The 21,150-nt window shown below is 40.8% G+C and overlaps 1 protein-coding gene and 2 non-coding genes across 8 annotated transcripts in view; all 3 read right to left on the bottom strand.

Annotated features, from left to right (window-relative positions):
• Positions 1–21,150, bottom strand: part of CHD8 (chromodomain helicase DNA binding protein 8) — a 60,628-nt gene that overhangs the window by 4,104 nt on the left and 35,374 nt on the right. For 4 of the 6 annotated variants that reach the window (XM_028095143.2, XM_028095152.2, XM_028095144.2 and 1 more), the window contains exons 10-36: positions 20,634–20,717; positions 17,740–17,877; positions 16,410–16,531; positions 16,023–16,266; positions 15,034–15,210; positions 13,868–14,011; positions 13,370–13,625; positions 12,145–12,355; positions 11,698–11,893; positions 11,019–11,186; positions 10,640–10,819; positions 10,384–10,494; positions 9,841–10,037; positions 9,440–9,639; positions 9,179–9,359; positions 8,999–9,088; positions 8,616–8,719; positions 6,520–6,649; positions 5,268–5,343; positions 4,752–4,806; positions 4,366–4,573; positions 3,710–3,918; positions 2,899–3,618; positions 2,516–2,667; positions 1,933–2,235; positions 499–612; positions 137–316 (exon numbers count right to left, since the gene is read on the bottom strand). In XM_028095143.2, the coding sequence (XP_027950944.1) occupies positions 137–316; positions 499–612; positions 1,933–2,235; positions 2,516–2,667; positions 2,899–3,618; positions 3,710–3,918; positions 4,366–4,573; positions 4,752–4,806; positions 5,268–5,343; positions 6,520–6,649; positions 8,616–8,719; positions 8,999–9,088; positions 9,179–9,359; positions 9,440–9,639; positions 9,841–10,037; positions 10,384–10,494; positions 10,640–10,819; positions 11,019–11,186; positions 11,698–11,893; positions 12,145–12,355; positions 13,370–13,625; positions 13,868–14,011; positions 15,034–15,210; positions 16,023–16,266; positions 16,410–16,531; positions 17,740–17,877; positions 20,634–20,717 (4,950 nt within the window). The remainder of the gene's footprint in view (positions 1–136; positions 317–498; positions 613–1,932; positions 2,236–2,515; positions 2,668–2,898; positions 3,619–3,709; positions 3,919–4,365; positions 4,574–4,751; positions 4,807–5,267; positions 5,344–6,519; positions 6,650–8,615; positions 8,720–8,998; positions 9,089–9,178; positions 9,360–9,439; positions 9,640–9,840; positions 10,038–10,383; positions 10,495–10,639; positions 10,820–11,018; positions 11,187–11,697; positions 11,894–12,144; positions 12,356–13,369; positions 13,626–13,867; positions 14,012–15,033; positions 15,211–16,022; positions 16,267–16,409; positions 16,532–17,739; positions 17,878–20,633; positions 20,718–21,150) is intronic. The other 2 variants (XM_028095145.2, XM_028095150.2) reach the window with 2 other exon arrangements.
• LOC114202137 (small nucleolar RNA U6-53/MBII-28) lies at positions 809–897 on the bottom strand. The gene has a single exon (XR_003607762.1). It is a non-coding gene; the product is annotated as a small nucleolar RNA U6-53/MBII-28 (small nucleolar RNA).
• LOC114202136 (small nucleolar RNA U6-53/MBII-28) lies at positions 5,873–5,982 on the bottom strand. The gene has a single exon (XR_003607761.1). It is a non-coding gene; the product is annotated as a small nucleolar RNA U6-53/MBII-28 (small nucleolar RNA).

Below are 21,150 nucleotides of genomic sequence, written 5' to 3'. Positions count from 1 at the left end.
AGTTAGGAAGACTGGATATTATGGTATTCGGCAGATACAGAAAAAAATGACATACTATGGCATGCTTCCTCCCTCTCACGCAACTTAAATACCACGGGAATGACTTTAAATCTTGCTGGATGGAACTGCCACTCACCGCTAGAAATCGGGGATCGACAGCGAACTCTGGATGACCCTGTAACCACATCTCCAGTTCAGCCCGGCGAGGGGCATCCTCACCCACCAGCAAAGTACCATCCACCTTATTGATGACAGGGATCCGGGTCTCCAGGTCCACATCAAGGTGATTAGGCTCTTCCATGCACTCCACCTCCAGCTGCAAACCCAGAATCCACCCCCATGAGCACATACTCTTCTTTGGGGCAGGGAGGGAGGGGGAGCAGAGCCAATGGTAACCATAAAATAATTCTAGTATCTTCTAGTCCCTTAATCCCAACTGCCTTCATCAATGAGAATAAAAAAACCTAATCATCATGCCAAAAACTCTCTTCCACTCACCTCGACTAGCTTCTTTCTGTTTCCCTTCTTCTTATGAAACAGAGGATGTCCATCTCCCATTACTCCATTAGCCATCAACTTGTGCTTCTGGAATGTTAACTTCAATCCTTCCTCCTAAGAAGACAACCCACCCACCCAAGATGTCATATGGCACATGTTTTTAAAGTAAATATTAAGCTTTGGGGATCTTAGGGTAAGGGTCATCCTCTGGCTCAATGATGAGAAGGCCATCTGACTAAATAGTAGAAATTAGAAATGTATCTAAACTTATATACTTTTTCCATAGAAAGATTTCGTTTCTTGACCTAGTGCCCCTCAGGTAGACGTAAGAGAAGAATTTATCTCAAAAACACCCCACACCTGGTATCTCAATATTAGCATGGCAACTCATCACAGGGGCAAAATCCTGATAATTCCTATCACATACTAGTTTAAGAAATTTTTCTTGGGGTGCCTGGGTGGCTCAGTCAGTTAAGTATCTGACTCTTTTTTTTTTTTTTTAAGATTTTATTTATTTACTTGAGAGAGAGAATGAGAGAGAGAGAGAGAGCATGAGAGGGGGGAGGGTCAGAGGGAGAAGCAGACTCCCCGCTGAGCAGGGAGTCTGATGTGGGACTCGATCCCGGGACTCCAGGATCATGACCTGAGCCAAGGGCAGTCGCTTAACCAACTGAGCCACCCAGGCGCCCAAGTATCTGACTCTTGATTTCAGATCAGGTCTTGATCTTAGGGTTGTGAGATCAAGTCCCATGTTGGGCTCCATGCTGGTGTGGAGACTACTTTAAAAAAAAAGGAAAAAGAAAGAAAAAGAAAATTTTCTTGTTGAGTACTTAAGGACCAGCTAATAGGATTTCAATAGGGAAGATGATCAGGAAAAATAAAATTTCCCATCTATAAAATAAATAACACTGATTTAATTTCACTAAGAATGACTTCTTATTTTTAACTTAATAAGGCCCACAATACTTAGGCATTATTTTACTAGCTTTCCCACAATTTGATTTCAATCTTTAAAAACCAGGTTTCTAGGATCTAGAAACAAGCCACCCGAAAGAAGCCTTGTATCAATTATATTTCTTTCAAAACATATGGGTTCTTTTAATCCGGTCCTTAGGAGATACAAGATCCCTTCCTTTACTGCAATGACTTTTCCTCAATGGAGCTTTGTGAACTTTAATTTTTCTCCCCTCTTTTTATTTTTACTTATTTATTTTAAAAAATTTCAAGTCATCTCTACACCCAACATGGGGCTCAAACTTACAAACCCCGAGATCAAGAGTTGCATGCTCTACCGACTGAGCCAGCCAGGCCCCCCAGCTCCCTTCTCATTTTTTAAAGTTAGCTAAGCAAACAAGTTTAATATCCCCTTAGTGAAGTAGTTAGCAAAACTCTGGTCTCCTTCCCCACTTCCCAGTGCCTAAATGCTAAGCTTACATCTTTGATCTGAACTGTAAACTCCTTTTCATCCATGCCTCTGCGAAGTTTTGTGAACTGAGCTGCTGCTGTGGTGACTGCGGACACTTCCTCCTCTGCCATGGAAGCTGTGCTGCTACTTCGTGGTGTGGGGACTGGAGAGTCACCATATTCTCCTGGAGTCAATGAGGGACTGTCTAGCAAGTGGTTGCCTGGCCCCAAAATTCCTCCTGTTACCATTTCCTGGCTCCGGCGGCTAGAAGGCCACTTCCCTGAGAGTACAGCCTGGCAGACGAGGTCAATACGGTTTATAAGGACACGATCCTGAGTGGGGGGAAAAGAAATCAATACTGGTTTTAGGGCCTGAGTACCAGCTATGTGATTCTGTGACAAACAATAGGGCCATCATTAGCAGGATGGGTAAAAATCGTAAGGCAGAAGGAGGGAGGTAATAGTATCAGATCCCTAAGTCAACTGGGAAGAGTTTCATGAAAAAATGTGTAGCACTAAATACAATTAAAGAAACCCAGAACCATCTGTTCCTTGTTCCCGGTTTTTGTTACAGTATATTTCTAGACTGTATGTCCAGGCATGAGGCTGTTACCTTGGGCCACTCAGAAGCTCTTTGTCTTTCTTGTAGCAGCAGAAGCTCAGGGGTCATCTGTTCTCCATCTTCATTTGGGAATCCATCTTGGGACATAGTGAGGGACAGAAGACTCTCTTCATCATAGAGCTTTGAGCGGGACCGGTCAGCAGCTAGAGATCATACAGAATATGAGCAAAGAGAGAAGAATAAAGTTATATATAAATGGAATTATATGGGCTTTAAATAAAGGCCCAAAGAATAACAGATCTCTTCTGGTGTTCTATCAAATCAAAATCCAAATCTCTCCCAGAGGATGCATTTAGAAAAGAAGGGAAAGAGTGGGGGGGGGGGCGGGAGCTGGAAATAGGGAAAAGGGCCAACAGCCTGTCACATGCACTCACTTAGCTTTTCTTCCTTCTCGTCCTCACTCTCATCAGTGCTGGAGCTGGAGCTGGATGAGGATGAGGAAGAAGAGGATGATGGTGACAGCTTACTCAAGTCCAGTTCAGAGTCTGAATCATCCTCATCCTCCAGTTTGACTGGTGGAACATTCCGGGAAACCAGAGGGGTAGTATCAGAGGGGGTTACTCGCATCTCATAGTCTTGTGGGGTTGGTCGGCTCCTGGCCACCACCTCATGCTCTAGTTTTAAAGTCAGACTCTCCAGACTGGGGACCTGGGCAGCTGTCTCCTCAGGTGGCTTTTCAACAGGAGCATCTGGGCGCAGGGGCAGTGGTGAGGCAGTGCGCGAGGTATACTGCTGGTGTAGCAGTGGCGTAGAGCAGCGTGACAAGGATGGAGCTGGTGCTCCTGCCTGATGGTTCTGCATATAATTCATACGGGCAGCCAGAAAAGAGAAGTCTGGGTCCTGCATGATGTTGCAGTCTGTTTGGCTCACCCCATGGCGGGCTGCCCCTCGTAGAAGCTCCCCATCATGCCGAACAGGCTCCCACCATTTGGGCAATTCAGGACCTGGAGGCTGACATAATGCCAGCCGATCTTCCAGAAGGGGATGGCATAAAACTTGTTCCCGTAAGCGCCGAAGCAATTCAATACGGTAGAGAGTCCGTGAGGCCCTCTCCTCAGTGATGGGCTCAATGAACAGATTAGGGTCCGGGGGCTCTGCAAGACATGGGGTGGGAGGAGAAACGAACCACATTAGTTTCTGTTGCCATCCATCCCCCCTCACCCAAGACTCTCCAGCCTTGCTTACCATCTCCAGCTGCTGGCGGAAGGCGGCACACTTGGCGACACATGGCCACAAAGCCATGGAAGTACTTGGTAAGGCTTTCGTCTGTTTTTTTGTCGAGTCGGGCAAAAGTACGGAAGCGATCCCAATGGAACTGCATGGTATCAGGGTCATATTCCACACCAAAGGTAGACACTACTCGATAGAAATCCGTTTGTTCACGCCTTGTCCATCTAAAGGGAAAAGGAATCAGGCAGCAGTGATCAGAAAAACACAGGGAAACTGGTTACTTCTTAGTGTGGCTTAGAATACTTGAATAAACAAAAAATTGAAAATAGGGACAAAAAAACAAAACAAAACAAAAAACAGCCCAGAAGACAACAGAAAAAGTAGTTAAGAGGTACTCTATAACATGCAAGAATTTAAGACTAGCCAGCTAGCTAAGGGAAAAAATACGTGGGCAAATAACTCAATGAGAATGGCCACCTTCCTAGGAGCTGTGGTTATGCACACAAGCGAGTTTTTTTGTCGCAGAGGAGTAACAACCAAAGGCAAAAAAGATGGTCCCTCTGTAGGGAATTCCAAATAAATCCTTCCTAAGATGCTTTTCAATATAGGACCCATAGCCTGTAGCTGAAGGCAAGCTTACACCTCAGCCCAAATTCCCAGCCACACTTTACCGCTGCTGCTTCTCCCGCCGCGCAATTTCTTTTAGCTTGAAGGCTGCCTCACAACGCCGCCGTCTCCGGTCCCCTCGTTCTGCAGCCTCTATCTTCATCTGTTCTCTCTTGTAGCTGCGCTGATAAGCTGTTACTAGGCGCCGAAGCCTAGCTGTCAGAGCAGAGCCTGGAGGCCAGAAGAGATGGCCTGGCTGCTGGGTTACCTGGGCTGTGGGAGGCAAAGCAGAATGAATAGGAAGTATAGGAAAGGTAGTAGAGATACCACCAGTATTTCAACCCACCCAAAAGCAAAGCTCTTAGAAATCCCAGGACAGGACAGAATTCAGTTAGTAATTCCCCAACCCACCACCCCACACAAAATTATACTAGTTGACCTAGAAGTTTACCTTCATCTCCATCAATCACTGAGATCTCCTCATCCATCATCATCAAGGGATCACCCTAGAGAAGGAGATCCACCCCACAGGATGGAGGGGGGAGGGAAAGGGGGGGGAAGTTGGCATTCTGAAATCAATTTCTTATGTGTGTCCTTCTATGGCACCAAAGGGATCTAGGAAAATTTCTAATGAACCCTCACAAAAAAAATGGAAGCAACCAACTAAAGGAGTAAGAAAAGTAGAACCTAAAAAAAAATCAGTTGCTATTAATGGCTTGAAAATAAAGGGACTCAGGAATTTAGCAGTCAAATAATATATTTCAATATCCAGCTTGGTCCCACCTCCTCCTCCACAAAGTCATCCCTAGTCTCCCCCAGCTGGTATATACTTTATAGTCTCAAATAGTAGTTACTTTCTGTTTTGTATTATAAATTAATCAGTATACTTCAGAATCCAGGGAATGGGAGAATACTTAACTATTTAGTCATAGTAGAGCAAAGCTACTCTCAAATAAGAATTCCTCACCTCATCATCTTGGTCCTTCGGGGGACCCTGGAGTGGTTTATATTCAGGATCTTCACAATCCTTATCAAAGTCAACCCTAAAATTATCCAAAGGCATAAAAAAAAAAAAAAAAAGAATGTATCTTCTTTCACTAAGAGGAATTTAGGATGAATACCTGGCCAAACATACAATCCAGCATGGAACTATGGTTTTCCTTCATGCTCAAAGAGATGGCAGGCCAGGTGCTAAGCTCTGAGTAAGGTTAAATAGAGCATCCAACAGGATGAAGAATGGGAAAAAACTGACAAAGTGCCATTCTAAATTGCTTGAATCTGAAATGAAATACTTTGGCCAGAATACTTCCTTTCTCTTGATAGCCCTTTTCATTGTTTACCCATTCTTCTCCTCTTTCCTATTTAATTGTTACATTTAAATAGTCCATGTTTGCTTGTTTTACTTTGCTCTATTGAGTAGAAGGGTGACATAATAAACAATTTGTGATGAATAACCAACCCAATTTCCTTTGAGGGTCCTGCACTAAGCAAACTAAGGTTGTGATCATCAAAGAGAAATCTCTCAATTGCAGAGTGCATGGGTATTCATGAATTAAGCCAAATATTTCACATGCCCCTCAGGTCTCCATGTGAGAAGTTTTGTTAAACTCACTGGCACCCAAATTAGGGCAACACTGCCCTACCTGGTGACTCAGTATTAGCATGGCAACTCATCATCGAGACATGTATCCAGACCGAGTATATATGCCTGTATGTGTCAGTCACCATTGCGATATGATAAACCAGGGCTAAAACCTCCTGAGGCTCTACCACGTAAGTGACATAGGAGAGCTGCATGGATATTATCTTCCAAGACAACCAGTTCAGTTGTCCTTTCAGCTACTGTGGCTGCACAGAAAAGCATTGCAACAAACAAACAAACAAACAAAAACACTCCAAAAAACTGAACAGAACATCAAATAAGCCATTTGGTATATGTGCTGCTGAAGCAAGCACGTCAAATAAGCCATTTGGGAGTAACATTCATTTTCACCCTTGGTTACATCTTATGGCAAATGTGTGGTTTTAGCCTAGTTTACGGAGTCCTTTCTGCTGGTCCCACTCTTTGTTAAGAATTTATCATTAATGAGTATAACCACCATTAAGAATACCAATGGGTTCAGTCAAGGCCAGAATTATGTTACCACTTTGCAGAAGCAACTAAGAGCCTTTCAAGGGGTAGACTCAGAACTTCAAGAGAACTAAACACCAATGCTTACCCTTCTACTATGTCAGAGAAATTATCCAACACTCGATGTTCTGCTGCAATGGCTTTGTCATCTGGTCGCCCAGCCTTTTCCAGGAAGCATAAGGCTGGGTCTGCCCTCATAGTATTATATTTCTCATAGCCTAGAAGAAAAAGGACCATAAACCAAAGAAAAGATTCACTTTGCCTAAACTGCGCTGGAATAATTTAAATATATGAGCTACTTACTCAAAATGCAAAATATTAACTTGGACAGCTGTTGGGTTATATTACTGTATTGAATAGTTCTATAGCAATTACAAAGAGTTTTATACAAAGAGTTATGAAAGATAGGAATTTTTTTTTTTTATTCATTGGAGACAGAGATACAGAGCAAGAGAGCAGGGGCAGTGGGGAGAGGCAGAGGAAGAGGGAGAAGACGACTCCCTGCTGAGCAGGGAGCCCGATGTAGGGATCAATCTCAGGACCTGGAGCTCATGGCCTGAGCCGAAGGCAGACGCTTAACCATCTGAGCCACCCAGGCGCCCCGAAAGATAGGAATTTGATCAGAATATTTATAGAATGGTGACAGATTTACATAGCCATTTAACTGGTAATTTTTCTATTATCATTCTTACTACACAGATGGGGAAAAAAGTAAAATAATTAGGGCTAAGTCACAAAATTTTTTTTTTAAAGATTTTATTTATTTCTTCATTAGAGACAGAGAGTGAGAGGCAAAGGGAGAAGCAGGCTCCCGGCTGAGCAGGGAACCTGATGCGGAACTCGATCCCAGGACCTCAGGATCACGACCAGAGCCCAAGGCAGACGCTTAACCGACTGAGCCACCCAGCTGCCCCTAGGTCATACATTTTCTTTTTTCTTTTTTTTTAAAGATTTTATTTATTTATTTGACAGAGAGAGACACAGTGAGAGAAGGAACACAAGCAGGGTGAGTGGGAGAGGGAAAAGCAAGCTTCCTGCGGAGCAGGGAAGCTGACACGGGGCTTGATCCCAGGACCCTGGGATCATGACCTGAGCCGAAGGCAGACGCTTAACGACTGAGCCACCCAGGCACCCCTAGGTCACACATTTTCAAATGAAGGATAAGAAACACGTGCAAGGGGTGCCTGGGTGGCTCAGTCGGTTAAGCATCAGCCTTCAGCTCGGGTCCTGATCCCAGGGTCCTGGGATCGAGCCCCACATTGGACTCCTCCTCAGCGGGGAGTCTGCTTCTCTGCCTCCCCCCTTCTCCCACTGGCTTGTGCGTCCTCTGTCTCACTCACATTCTCTCTCTCAAATAAATAAGTCTTAAAAAAAAAAAAGAAGAAGAAAGAAAGAAATACCTGCAAACAAAGAGGCACTGGGTATCTGATGAACAGAGAATGAATGAATGAGTGAATGAACATAATTCAGGGTGTTTGGACTCTTCTAAACCTCCTCGTCCCAAAAGTAAATTTAAGACTAGAAAATGTTCACAGTTTTTCTTATCCATCAAAGTTCTTCAAAACATGTGGTTTAAGTGCCATTATTTATATTTTATAGAAATAAACAGAAAAGTATTTTAAAAAAGAAATGATATTCTAGTTCACTAAGTCACTGGGCTGGAAGTTAGTTAGCACTCACGGCTTCTAATACCTAGGATTTGTTGTTAGGCTAGACTGAAAAGGGAGTACTCTCACTTCTTGTACTTTATTTTTATTTCACTGTAGCTCACACTTCCATCAGAATAACTGTTGAATATTTAGACATATGGGATGCTACATAAGTAGAACATTTTCACACAAATTAAGCATGGTTATTATTAATAGGAATGGGCATATATTACCTCCCCAGATTCGTGGAACCTTAACTGAGATGCAAAACATACAGACTGATAACATGGATTAGAGAACAGATGGAAGACTCCCCACCTTAGGATTTAACTATCCATCTGGCCTTTTTGAACATCTATTTATAGGAACTAATTGCTTTGCTCTGGATATTTAAGAACTAGTTTCCTATTCAAACATAATTTTATTGAAGATCAATCAGAGAACTCAGTTATTGGCCATGAGCATTCTGCTATGTGTTCCATCCATGGAAGTAAGTCAACAATAGGAAAGGAATAAACTAAGGAAAGGTACCCACCATGCTTAAAGACTCCAATGAGCAGGGACTTGTCAGCCTCACTGTCCCACCATGTTGTTGGAACCTCCAGCTGATCCACTACTGGGAACCATATGTCAATCTCACTAAAGGTGTAAGAGAGCAGAAACAGCACAGCAATGAAGGGAATTAAAATGACAATCCTTGGAAAGATTATTATACCTATCTTCTTTTATCCATTAATTTAAATGCTCATGGATCTATTTCCTTCCACTGGTATCCAGCATAGGATCAAACACCTGATATACAGATCTTAATTACCAGTTATCCCAGATAGTATAGAATGAAATAAGTAAACCAATCTTTTCTGGAATAAGGCAGGGTATAAAGAGAAATACATAAAGAAAAATATAGCATAACCGTACCTGGCAATGGCACCCCCTAACACCTTCTCTGCCTGGTCTCCAATAACCTCCTGCCTCAGATAATATAGCATTCGTACCCGCAATAGCACCCTAAAAGGGAGGGAAGAAGAGCTGGCTCAGTAATAATGCAGAAACTTTAAGATGGAAAATGCTTTAGTCTTTGCTAATTTCCATCCTTACTTGTTACACTGATGTTTTAAATGCTTCTTATAACTCTCATCTTGGAACAGAGTATCAGGATTATATTTCCGGATCCAATCTGCCTTATGGATATCAAAAGTGCTTTGCGACTTTACTTTTTTCCCCTTTCGTCCACGGGGCACAGGGATAGACAGACCTGGGAAAGGGGAAACATTGAAGACTTGGATTGAGAAAAACCCTTGGACCTGAAAAAGATTAGATAACCTATAGAAATATGAAAAGTAAAGAGTTGATAATTACCTGAGTGATTCTGCAATTCTTTTGTCTTGCCATTTTCAGCAGGACTAATCAAGTCCCAAATGAAGCCTTTGATATTTTCATCCCCACGATAGTGCAGAAGACAGTATACAAGGATGGCCCGGCAAATTGTCTCCACATCTCGTTCAGTCATACGTCGCTTGAAGCGTCCATGAGACAAGATATCTCGCCACCGTCCCCAACTAGAAAAACAGAAAATTGTGTTAATATTTTCCTGGGGACTCCCAAAAGGTAGGAGACAAAGACATCTGGGGAAAACATGGTAACAGAATAAAGTTTTTTCCCATTATCCCCTCTTTGGTCACAGCCTCCAATTTGAAGGGCAAACAGAGTGTCCATCAGGATGGAAATACACTACCTCTAATGGCAAGGTGGTTTCTTACCCATATACCAAGAGGTGCTTTTCCACCCGAAAGCAGTCAGTGCGCCCATAGGTATGATGTCGGTCATGTCGGCGAGAGCGTGGCCGCTCATCATCTTCACTTTCCAAATCAGAGAATTCCACTAGGTCATCATCTTTCAGAGTGCTGAAGTGGCGGGTCTGTTTTCGTACTCTAGGTGTGTCAATCACCAAGTTATTCTAACAGAGAACAGAAGTAGAAGAGTAACTCTCTTCGTGACAAGGCCGTGGGAAAGGAATTAAGACAATTGTGGATTGAAATAGCCTCGGATATAACATTTGTAGATACTCAAAGAGATTTTTTTTAGGACATGCAAAATAACCTATAGGGACTCAGAAGTAAAGTTAAGCGGTAGGTATCTAAGTAGTTTTCTGGGGCTTCCCATGCAGAAAGTTTTTACAATGGCTTATATACAATATACATCATAAACCAAGGTCAGGATCAAAGAATCAGAGCAGCTACAAAGGCTCCTGAAAGTAATGTGTCTTCTGTAATACTTCCTCCCTAAAAGAAAAGGAAGCTTACCTTGCTATTAAGCAGATCCATGTCCAGGTCAGCCTTTTTGGCCCACTTCTGCCAAAAGTTGGGGTCATCCAGAGAAATATCAGTCCTATTTTCAGAAGCAACAAAGCTTGCCTAGTGAGAACAAAGAACACAGTTGACTACAACACTTTTTTGAGCAATGGGAAACCAGTAACTATATTTAAAAAATACATTTAAATTCTAGAAGATTCCAGTCTCTACCTCTGTTTCCTTAGCATTTGCCACAGACAGAACATACCTTGGCAAAGGTTGAACCCTTTCCTTCAGACTCGATGGTGATGGTTGTGGTTCGTCTTAACAAGATCTGGTCAATGTCTTCTTCACAAAACTTGGAGCCCTCATCATCTTCTTCCATTATGGCTGCATATGCCCCTTTTCGTAAAAGATCTTCAATCTCCTTCTTGGAGAACTGCTGGATCTGCAAAATCCAATAGTAAAATGAAAAAACTAAGAAGAGAAAATTATCTAACCATATCATAATAACTTAGTTCATTATGTTTTAAGCAGTATTTTAAGAAATCCAAACAAGGTGGTCAGATTCCTGTGCAAAAAATAGCTTTGTCTCCCTCTAGCACTATGACCTGCTATAAATATATCTATAGACTAAGAGGACTCACTCCGGTAATGTTGCCATCCCGACCACTCATGGACTGAAGCACAGCCTTATCCAATCCCAACTTGAGGCTAGCCTTATCAAACATCTCTCTCTCATAAGAATTACGAGTGATGAGACGGTACACCTTCACAGCTTTGCTCTGCCCAATTCGATGACACCGTGCCTGGGCCTGGTTTAAAAGAAATGGAAAGAAAGGGCAAAAATGACATAAAATTGGGGTGGGGTGGGGTGGGGGAGGGAGATGGGATTCAAAAATACTAGTTCACATCTATAAAGCAGCCATGAAATCAACTCAAAACCAAAAGTCAATTTTAAGATGAAATTATTGTCCCACCAAGTACACCAGGCATCAGCAAACCATGGTCTGCACATCCACCTGTTTCTATAAAGTTTTACTGAAATGCAACCCCACCCATTCATTTATATATTGTCTACAGCTGCTTTTGTACTACAAGAACAGAGATGAGTAGTTACAACAGAGACTGTATGGTCCCCAAAGTCTAAAACATTTACTATCTGGCCCTTTACAGAGTTTGCCACCCTTACATGGAGACTGCCACCCTTAAACTAAGTAAACAATTCCATACTCTTTGAAGGATATGTCTTTCTAAGAGATCCTGATCCTGTTGAAAAACCTCTTAGGTTAGGTAGTTAGCTCCTAAGACAATGATTTCCTCTACCTGCAGGTCATTTTGTGGATTCCAGTCTGAATCAAAGATGATGCAGGTATCAGCAGCTGTGAGATTAATACCAAGTCCACCAGCCCGGGTACAGAGCAGGAAGACAAAGCGGTCTGAGTCAGGCTTGCTGAAGCGGTCAATAGCTGCCTGCCGAAGGTTACCTCTGACTCGCCCATCAATACGCTCATATAGGTACCTATATGGCAGTTACAGAAAAAAAATTAATTGGTTAAGCAGAAAAAGAAGCCAAAAAAGCAGATTAGGATCAATACCAGTAATTCTGTATCTCTAGCTGACCAAAAACCTTATCAGAAATTTGAGAGTGAGAATCTTAAATACTTCTTTTATCCCAGTCCTGGTCAACTTTTATTAAACCCAGACCCTCCTACTCTTTGCAGTTTTTTGAAGCTACAGTAAATACAAGGCAAGGGATGACTCTTTTCTTACCTCCTCTGGATTAGATAATCCTCTAGGATATCTAGGCATCGTACCATCTGGGAGAAGATCAGAACCTTATGACCACCAGCTTTAAGTTTTGGAAGTAACTTGTCAATAAGAACCAATTTGCCAGCTGAACGAACCATGGCCTGCAAGTGGAAGTCATGAGGTATAATATGGCAAGCTTCTCGAAATTCTGTTAGGATTTTTTCTTCTGCACCTGCCAAAAGAAAAACCAAACTTGATAGTGAGATCCAGAAAAACATACTAAAGCTATAGTTTACTTAGCTGAGATAAGGAAGCAAAGAAAAGTAATCTGACTTGAGATAAACATTCTTTTCACAGAGATTTCAGCACCCAAAAAATCCTAAATCATCTTCAACTGTGTTATACAAAATACTGCAAATAAGTCAGACTTAAGATTGTATTCAGACAAAACACCTGTAACAATGAGGACTAGAACAGTACATGCAAACAACTACTACCACCCTACTGGCATCCAAAACAGAAACTACAAAATGGAGTAGCGATGAGAACATTTATCCAGAGAACAGAATGACTTGAGTTCTTGTTCATGAAATTCTGCACAGCAAATCCCATATAATTTTGAAGATTATGCAGGATCAAGGGGGAAGAACTAGAGAAAGACATTCCACATAAGAATTGTTTTAGAAGAGAGATGCCTGAGGATGCCTGGGTGGCTCAGTCAGATAAGTCTATGCCTTTGGCTCAGGTCATGATCACAGGGTCCTAGGATTGAGCCCGGCATCGGGCTCCCTGCTCAGCAGGGAGTCTGCTTCTCCCTCTCCCCCTGCCCTCCCCACCCCACCCCTCATGCTTGCTCTCTTTCTCTCTCTCTCAAATGAATAAAGTCTTAAATAGATAGATAGATTAATTAATTAATAAATGGTGCTTGGGTGGCTCAGTCAGTTAAGTGTCTAACTCTTGATTTTGGCTCCGGTCATGACCTCAGAGTCGTAAGACTGAGCCGCACATCAGACTCCTCACTCAGTAGAAAGTCTGCTACTCTCCCTCTCCCTCTGCTCCTGCACAGGTGTGCTCCCTCTCAAAAATAAATAAATCTTAAAAAAAAAAATTTGTTTTAAAAGAAGAATCCCCTTCCCTCCCAAAATTAGGCTGGATCAGTCAACGTATCCGCTGTTCCTGAGGAATATTATTAGCAAGTAAACACAGGTGATACAGAAATGCAGGCATTGTCCAGGAAGTCTCTCACCATTGATGAGGTACGGGTGGTTGCAGCATTTGCGCAACTCCATCATCGTATTGAGTAGATTAGGCATGTTCGTATGACCTGCCCCCTTGGACAGGAAGGAGAAATTCTTCTCCAAAATAGCCCGGTAATATTTCTTCTGGATGTTGGTCAACTCTACTTCAATGATAGTTTCCTGTTTTGGTGCCAGGTTTTTTTCAACATCCTCTTTGAGTCTTCTTAGCATCATTGGCTTGAGAATGGCCTGTAGCTTTTGAACCTGTGTCCAATACAGGAGAGAAAAAGAAATAAAAACTATGAGGACAAACATTCTCACATTATATGGAAACATAAAGAAACACAATGACAGCTTTCCATTATCTGAAAAATGTGGATTTTGTACAATGCCACAAATGATGTAGGCACAAGATTATAAGAAGTTCAGAGAGGTCCTTGCTGCCCATGGTAATAGATGTGTGCCTAGTACAAACTTTACCTTTCTTGTCCAGATAGACTTCCTACCTGTTCCTCTGTCTTAAGATCCCCAAAATCCTTGAGGAACTCTGATTCTGAAGGAAACTGTGAAGGTTCCAAGAAATGAAGCAAGCTGAACAGTTCCTCCACAGTATTTTGCAATGGCGTTCCTGTGAGTAGCACTTTGTGTTCCTAGAAATGGAGAAAACAAAAAAATGGTAAAACTCAACAACACAAAGGACTTCTGGGGTTTTCTCTTAAATATATAACTTTAGCTTTAATTTCGTTATCTATAAAATTATGGGAATGGACCAGATTACTATCTTAACTTTTCTTTCACTTGTTCCCTCTTCTGATAAACACAAAACATTAAAAACAACAAAAAAAGAAAAAAACCTTGATATTATTTAACAAGAATTTAAATGTTAAGATTACAAGCAAATAAATAAATACTCAAAACTACAGTTTTTTTTTGCAATTACATATGCCTTTCCACACTCAACTCCCCACAGATATCCTAATATATCCCCCTCTAGGGAATGTACCTGTGCTGGATTAAATATGGCCATTAATTCTTTGTAGTTCCTCCTATCAAGGTTCAACCCTTGAATCTGGGCTTGCCTTGTGGCTTGCTCTGACAAAGAGAATGTAGCAGAAGTGATATTGTGTGAGTTTCAGAGCCTATACCTCAAAGGCCTTGCAACTTCTGCCTTTGCCCTCTCTGGATACTGCCCTGATTCTACCATGTCAAGAAGCAAAGTCTGGCCTACTGAGGGATGACAGGTCATGTGGAAGATGACCCAGGAGCCCACCAATTGCCAGCTGCAGCCACATTACTGAGTACAGGCAAGACCACCAAAAGGGATGGCCTAGCTGTGCCCAGCCCAAGTTGCTGAACTAGAGAATCCTAAAAAAATAATAGTTTGTTTTAAGCCACTAAGTTTCAGAGTATTTATTACGTACCAGTAGGTGACTAATACAGTATCCCACCTCTCCACCTAGTTAAGAACCACTAACACACAACTACCTTCCAATTCTAAAATTTATAGGACTTTTATATGACTTTCAGGTGTCCATTCCCATAGGCTACACCCACCACCCAATACTAGGATCCTGATTTTTTTTTTCTCTGCTTAGTTATATTAATTCCACAGGGAATTAGGGTTATTTTAATTCCAGGTGTTTCCGCCCATAAGTCAATGTGAGGAACTCACCAAGTCCATGTGCTTGAGGCTATCAAGCAGCTTGCAATTACGGTTCTTTAGCCGATGGGCCTCATCAATGATGACACAACGCCATTCAATCTCACGAAGCTCAGGACAGTCTGATAAAATCATCTCAAAAGTGGTGATCAGGGCATCAAACTTGTATGCACCTGGGATGAGGCGCCCCTAAGCATGAAGGCAATAAAGTTAAGACCCAATATGTACCTAAATGGGGACCTCTTCTGCATTACACATTCTCCTTTCTATATTCAGGCAGGCTCAGCAGGAAATACAAACAGCACCACCACCAATCTCTGCTGCTGTGTATTTTCCTGATAAATAGTGGCAAATCACAGAATGTAAGATACAATGTCTCTTCAAGATATTCAGTTTCTTGGGTAAATGACAGACATCACTGAATAAAGCTAGACACTTTTGACCACTAAGTCATGATTCTTAGACCTAGATCTTCTGGTAGTTAACACTAAAATCCACAAATGTTGGGCACTGTTGAAATATACAAGACAAAACTGAAAGTGAAACAGGTAATATCCGTTACTGTCTAAAAACAGGAGAATTGAATCAGTTTAACAAAATTAAAAGCAGCAAAATGTGGACTAAGAAAGGATGAATAATTCAAATTTTTATTTTCAAATTTGTATAGAACAAACTACTCTTAATGAAAATTTTAGTACTTGAAAAAAAAAGGAAGTGGCTTAAGTTCACCACCTCAATACTTCCTTGATGAAAACTCATCAATGCTGATAAAATTCTATTTAAAATGCATGTATTCACAAATAGAACTTCCAATGGATCAAAATTCCACTGGATAAAAAGAGCAAAAGATAAAAAAATTCCCTGTGCAATCTAGACAAAATACCATAAATCACCTCAGAAAATCACAATAGAAGTCTTTTATTCACGTAAAAGCCTCTAAAATACCAGGTCCCTTGGCCTGCTCTCTCTAAACCATTACATTCCCATGATCTACAACTCACCCGTGAATCTTTGCAGTACATTTCATATTGCTGGATCATCTGACGGCTGGCCAGACTGCCATGGTATACAATAGTGTTCATTTCTGTCCATGTATTGAATTCTCGCTCCCAATTAGTAATTGTGGACAGTGGGGCAATGACCAGGAAGGGGCCATGGATGCCCACATTATATACCTCCTGCAAGAAGGCAATGGACTGGATAGTTTTGCCCAGTCCCATCTCATCAGCCAGGATACAGTTTTGCCTGAAGATTCATCATGGAAAAGGAAAAGCATGTCAAAAAAGATACCATCTTTTTAAAAAGTACGTAAAAAGGAATTATTTCAACAGAAAACAAAAATAATTCCAGACCAAGCCTACATTTCATGGGCCTACTCTTTTCTGTACCTGTTATACCAATTAAAGAGCAGCCAGTTGACCCCTTCCAACTGATATTCCCGTAACTGGTTTCTGTTTTTATATTCATGTGACAGCTCCAACTTCTTCCAGGCACTTGCCTGTGGACGAGTCTACAAAAGAGAAAATTTGAATAAATGGGGTGAAGACACTAACAAAATTAGGAAAACTTACTAGGTAGTTCTAGTACCTAAAATCGATTCAAAAACACGGATTAAAAACATTTAAAATATATTCAAAATTCATGAGTTCATAATAAAGTTTAAACTAAAATAAAGTTTAAAAAGCTTTTTAAAAAAAGAGGAAAACCAAAAGAGGAAAAACCCAGTGGTCACTTTTGGACGATGCTAGAGAACTACGTCATTATTTTGAAAATTGGGAAATAAAGAAAGAAAACAAAGCATTTATCCTCCTTTCCTAAACTATCTGTATCTCAGAGTAACCAAATAGTAGATGAATCATATTTCTTTTTATAGTAGATTCTGGTCAACAAATGAAAAGAACATCATTTTGAAATCCTTAAAGAACAGGCTGAGGCAATGCTCATAAATGGCTAATAATATAAAAAAAGATAACCTGAAAGAATCACCTATGAAGCAGATTTAGTGCTCTCCCTTCCCCATTTGATCAAACCTTTAGAAGAGTGGTATCTAATGGAACTGTCTATCATGATAATGTTTCATATCTGCCACTAGCCACATGTGATTACTGAGCATGTGAAATGTAGCTAGTGGCTACTATATTAAGCACAGTGCTAAAGTTCCAGTGGACAGCACTGTTCTATATCTAACCATTTATGAAAAAATATAAGGAACAAAGAACACGTTAGAAGTTTCCAAGGGGATGCAACTGGTAAACTTCAGACTATAGAAAACCCTAGAGAACAAACCACCTGATTTCTTGAAGAAAAATTGTAAAGGAGGGGGAAACTAAAATTAAGAGACATTTGAGACACATTAACTGATAGCAATATATAGACCTTTATTCAAAATCCAAACCAAACAATTTAACAAAAATTAGAAGGCAATCAGGGAAATATATATAGTAATTGGTGATTTGTTGATATTTAGAAATGGTTAAATTTTCTCAGGTGTAAAAGTGGGATATTTACCTTTAGACATAAACACTGAAATATTTACAGATGAAATAAAGGAATCTGGGATTTGCTTTAAAATAATATGGGAATTGGTACATTACACTATTACTTTTGTGTATGTTTGAAAATTTCAATAAAAAGCTAAAACAACACATAAACTTCTATAAATAAAAAATTATATTATTGCCTACGTGGGCTTTACATTCTAAATGCAAATGTACTTACCACTCTTTTGAGTTCTGGGTGCCTTGACTGGATCCGTTTAAATTCTCGAATCTTGCCCTCATCAACATCCTCTTTCAGCTCCCACGTACTATCCTCATAGGGCAGAGAGCACCATTTCACCAGGTAGTAAATTACAGGCTAGGAGAGAAAAAGCTAAAGCCTTAATAAACTGATTCTGTGTTCTCTGCTGTGGTTAGAAGGTAAGAATTTGACTATAGAATCAGATCACAAAGTGTTAATACCTAAAAAGTGCTTAAAAAAAAAAAAAAAGTCAGGCTAGGAACACCAACCATAGGCTCACCTGCGAGGCACTGTACTATTCATGGCTTTGATCATTTTTCCAAGCAATTTATCAGAATCTGTTCTAAGAGGCAAAGTTATACCCAGTCGTTTCTAGAACACTAAGCACTAAAACATTATGCTCATCAACGAAGCAAATGCAAAAAATAAAATAATTCTATTCCTATATTAGGAAGTGAATTAGGTTGAAACTAAAAGGTAGGGCTCTGCTCCATACTATTATCCTGGCACCAAATTTAATACAGTGGAAGAGTGGAAGCCAGGCTACTTTTCTAAGTGAGGAACAGATTAAACCCATTAGAGCAAAGCAGGGCTGATATCACTGGGCTTCTGAGCTTCTGTAGCTCTGAGTGCAGGTGCTACTTCAAAGAGCAGTCATATGGTAGAAAAGAGATTTCCTTGTGAGCTAGGAGATAATCAGGAGAGCGTCACTGAAGACAGGTAACAAGAGAGAAGAGAGGAGGGGCAAATGCTGAAGCTCCAACTCCAAGACTGTGCTCTATGTAGGTGTTCTGCTGCAAAGGGACAAGCAGTGACCTAGGGTAAAATGGCTCCTGTTCTCACTTCTCAAATTGATCACTGCCATGACTGCATTTCTATTTTTGGTTTACATAAAAAAAGGATTAGATGGGGCCTAGTGTAATCAACAAGAATCTAATACCCCTTAAAACAGCCAGCAAGAAGTCTGAAGATATAAGCACCTCGACAGAATCACAGATCAAGGAATCCCTAGAATTAATCTGTTGCTCTTTTCCTATTTTCTTTTTTAGAGACTCAGGTCATTTTCTACATAAAGCCATTTGTCCAGGTCACACATTTCCAGAAACATAACTTAACTTTTCCAATGACTTTATTATTTATAATACTGATTTCCACTATTAGGTCATGTAAAATGATGACAAATTAAACTTATTTTGGGGAGGGGGAAAAATGGGTACACAGAATGTTGTTATCCAATGTTGGGAGCACAAGTTATAGTACCAGAAAACTAAAACATTTTCATCTGTCTTGCCATTTCCAACACAGTCCAAAGATCAATTACTTTTGGAAGAGTAGTAAGTATGTTGGTAGAGAGCATAAAATGTTTAAGGCTGAGAAGGCTGAGATCCTGGAAATGATAAGAATTTAACAGTAGCTAACATATCCATTCTAATAACTAGTTCATTCCCCACTCACCTCTCCCTAATGAACAATAAACAATAACTCCCACCCCAACCCATAAAAGCAGAATATGTATTTTCTGAGGCATGCTTGTCAGGATTTGAAGACACTGAACTGTAATAGGCCCTGGACATCTAGGTTCTGAGTGACCCTAAAGGCTTATAAAATAGAGTAAACACAGAATTTTACAGAGGGAAGACTTGATTCTTAGGTCCTGTAAGGGTGATGTATGGAAACATGTCACTTAGCTTGTGAGTGAGCCTAGCTCACCACCAAGCACTGACATTTTAACAAGGTTCTGTTGTTCTATACTGGTCATTGGGTAAGCAGGAACTGTCAGATGTGATAAAAACTTGATGAAATGTGGCCCTACCAAGAACTGCTACTTTAAGTGAAAAGAAAGCGATGAGTTCTAAGGGAATGGTGGTTCACAGTCTAAGTAAGTTTGAAATAAATTTAAAAGAGACAATGTTGAATTCACTGGTGTCTTAGATCTTTACAACTCTTATATGGAAAATAATAAAAGTGATTTATGAAACTGTATCACCAGGTGTTTTAGCACATGTAAAATCTGCTAACAGAGCTTTAGTGCGGTGATTCCCAAATCAAGCAATGTTTCACAATACCTTGGAGAACCAACTTGAAAATACAAATCCCTGGGTCCCACCCAGAGACCCACTGAATCTGAATCTGTGGGAGTGTGATCCCATAGTCTCTTTTCTTTTCTTAAAGATTTTATTTATTTTTCAAAGAAAGAGCGAGAGAGAGAGCAAGAGCACAAGCAGGAAGAGTGGCAGGCAGAAGGAAAAGCAGGCTTCCCGCTGAGCAGGGAGTCCGATGCGGGGCTCGATCCCAGGACCCTGGGATCATGACCTGAGCCGAAGGCAGACGCTTAACCGACTGAGCCACCCAGGCATCCCTCCAATAGTCTGTTTAAAAGTACAGATTTAAATGCAGTAGATTGGTTTTAATGACAAACGAAAATGCATTCTATTGATGGTAAGTTCAAAAAAATAACTCTCAACGACATGGAGAAAGCTATTAGTCTTGTGCAGGCATTTTTATATTTATAAATACGGAGATTTGTGACGTATCCCTAATTCTTCTCCCCTTCTATCACCCTTAACTGGATGTCAGGGGTCTCCCATATAAAATCTAAGAGAAAACAAGATCAAGGTGAAGAAGTACTTGTTAATATAGCTCCTGGTACTTATAAATACAACTCTCAGATGTTTGACTTTATGAGAAGCTTTCCTTTTAGCCTCTCTCCCTATTCCCTTATCTTCCCAATATCATCCTAAGGAGCCCTCAGAAAAACTCAAAAATACCTTTTTGTCCAAGGGATTTTTCAGCCATATCTGCATAATAAAGGATGGGCAAGCAGACAGCAGAAATCTCTGAGACCTTTAATGTTCTTCCATGCCCCAACTCACCTCCCCATTGTCTTTGTCAATACTGTGAGACTCATCCAATATCCTATCCACCTCTACATAGTCTGGATTGAAGGGTTCTTCATCCTAGAGGAGTTACGAAACAAACAGTAAGACCAAAAGATAACTGTCCAGTAAACCTAACCTTCCACCCCACCTTTACCTGATGATCTTACTTCAAAACATTTTTTTAAAAAGACGCCTTAGAAGGAGTTCCCCATTTTCACAGTATCAAATCCTAAAAACTTAATTGAACCTGCACCCATCTTCTCACCTATTACCAGAGCAAGTGTCTCCTACCAGAGGCCATTCTCTCCGTATATGCTCTGGATATACCATCCCTTCTCACCTTCTTAGGGAGCCCTCTTCTGGATTATTCCCATAAACACACAGATGTACTCTACTATTTCACATCTTAAAAAGACCTCCTTTACTCTTCATCTGTCTGCAACTACTTTTCTGTTCTGCTTCATACCCAAACTTTCCCAACAGTTTTAACCACAAGGCATCCTCATGTCAT

This window comes from Eumetopias jubatus, unplaced genomic scaffold (assembly GCF_037043125.1).
Source record: "Eumetopias jubatus isolate StellerSeaLion01/CBP00866 unplaced genomic scaffold, mEumJub1_p1.0 scaffold_7, whole genome shotgun sequence".
Taxonomy (NCBI): domain Eukaryota; kingdom Metazoa; phylum Chordata; class Mammalia; order Carnivora; family Otariidae; genus Eumetopias; species Eumetopias jubatus.
This window is presented reverse-complemented; position numbering and strand designations above follow the sequence as displayed.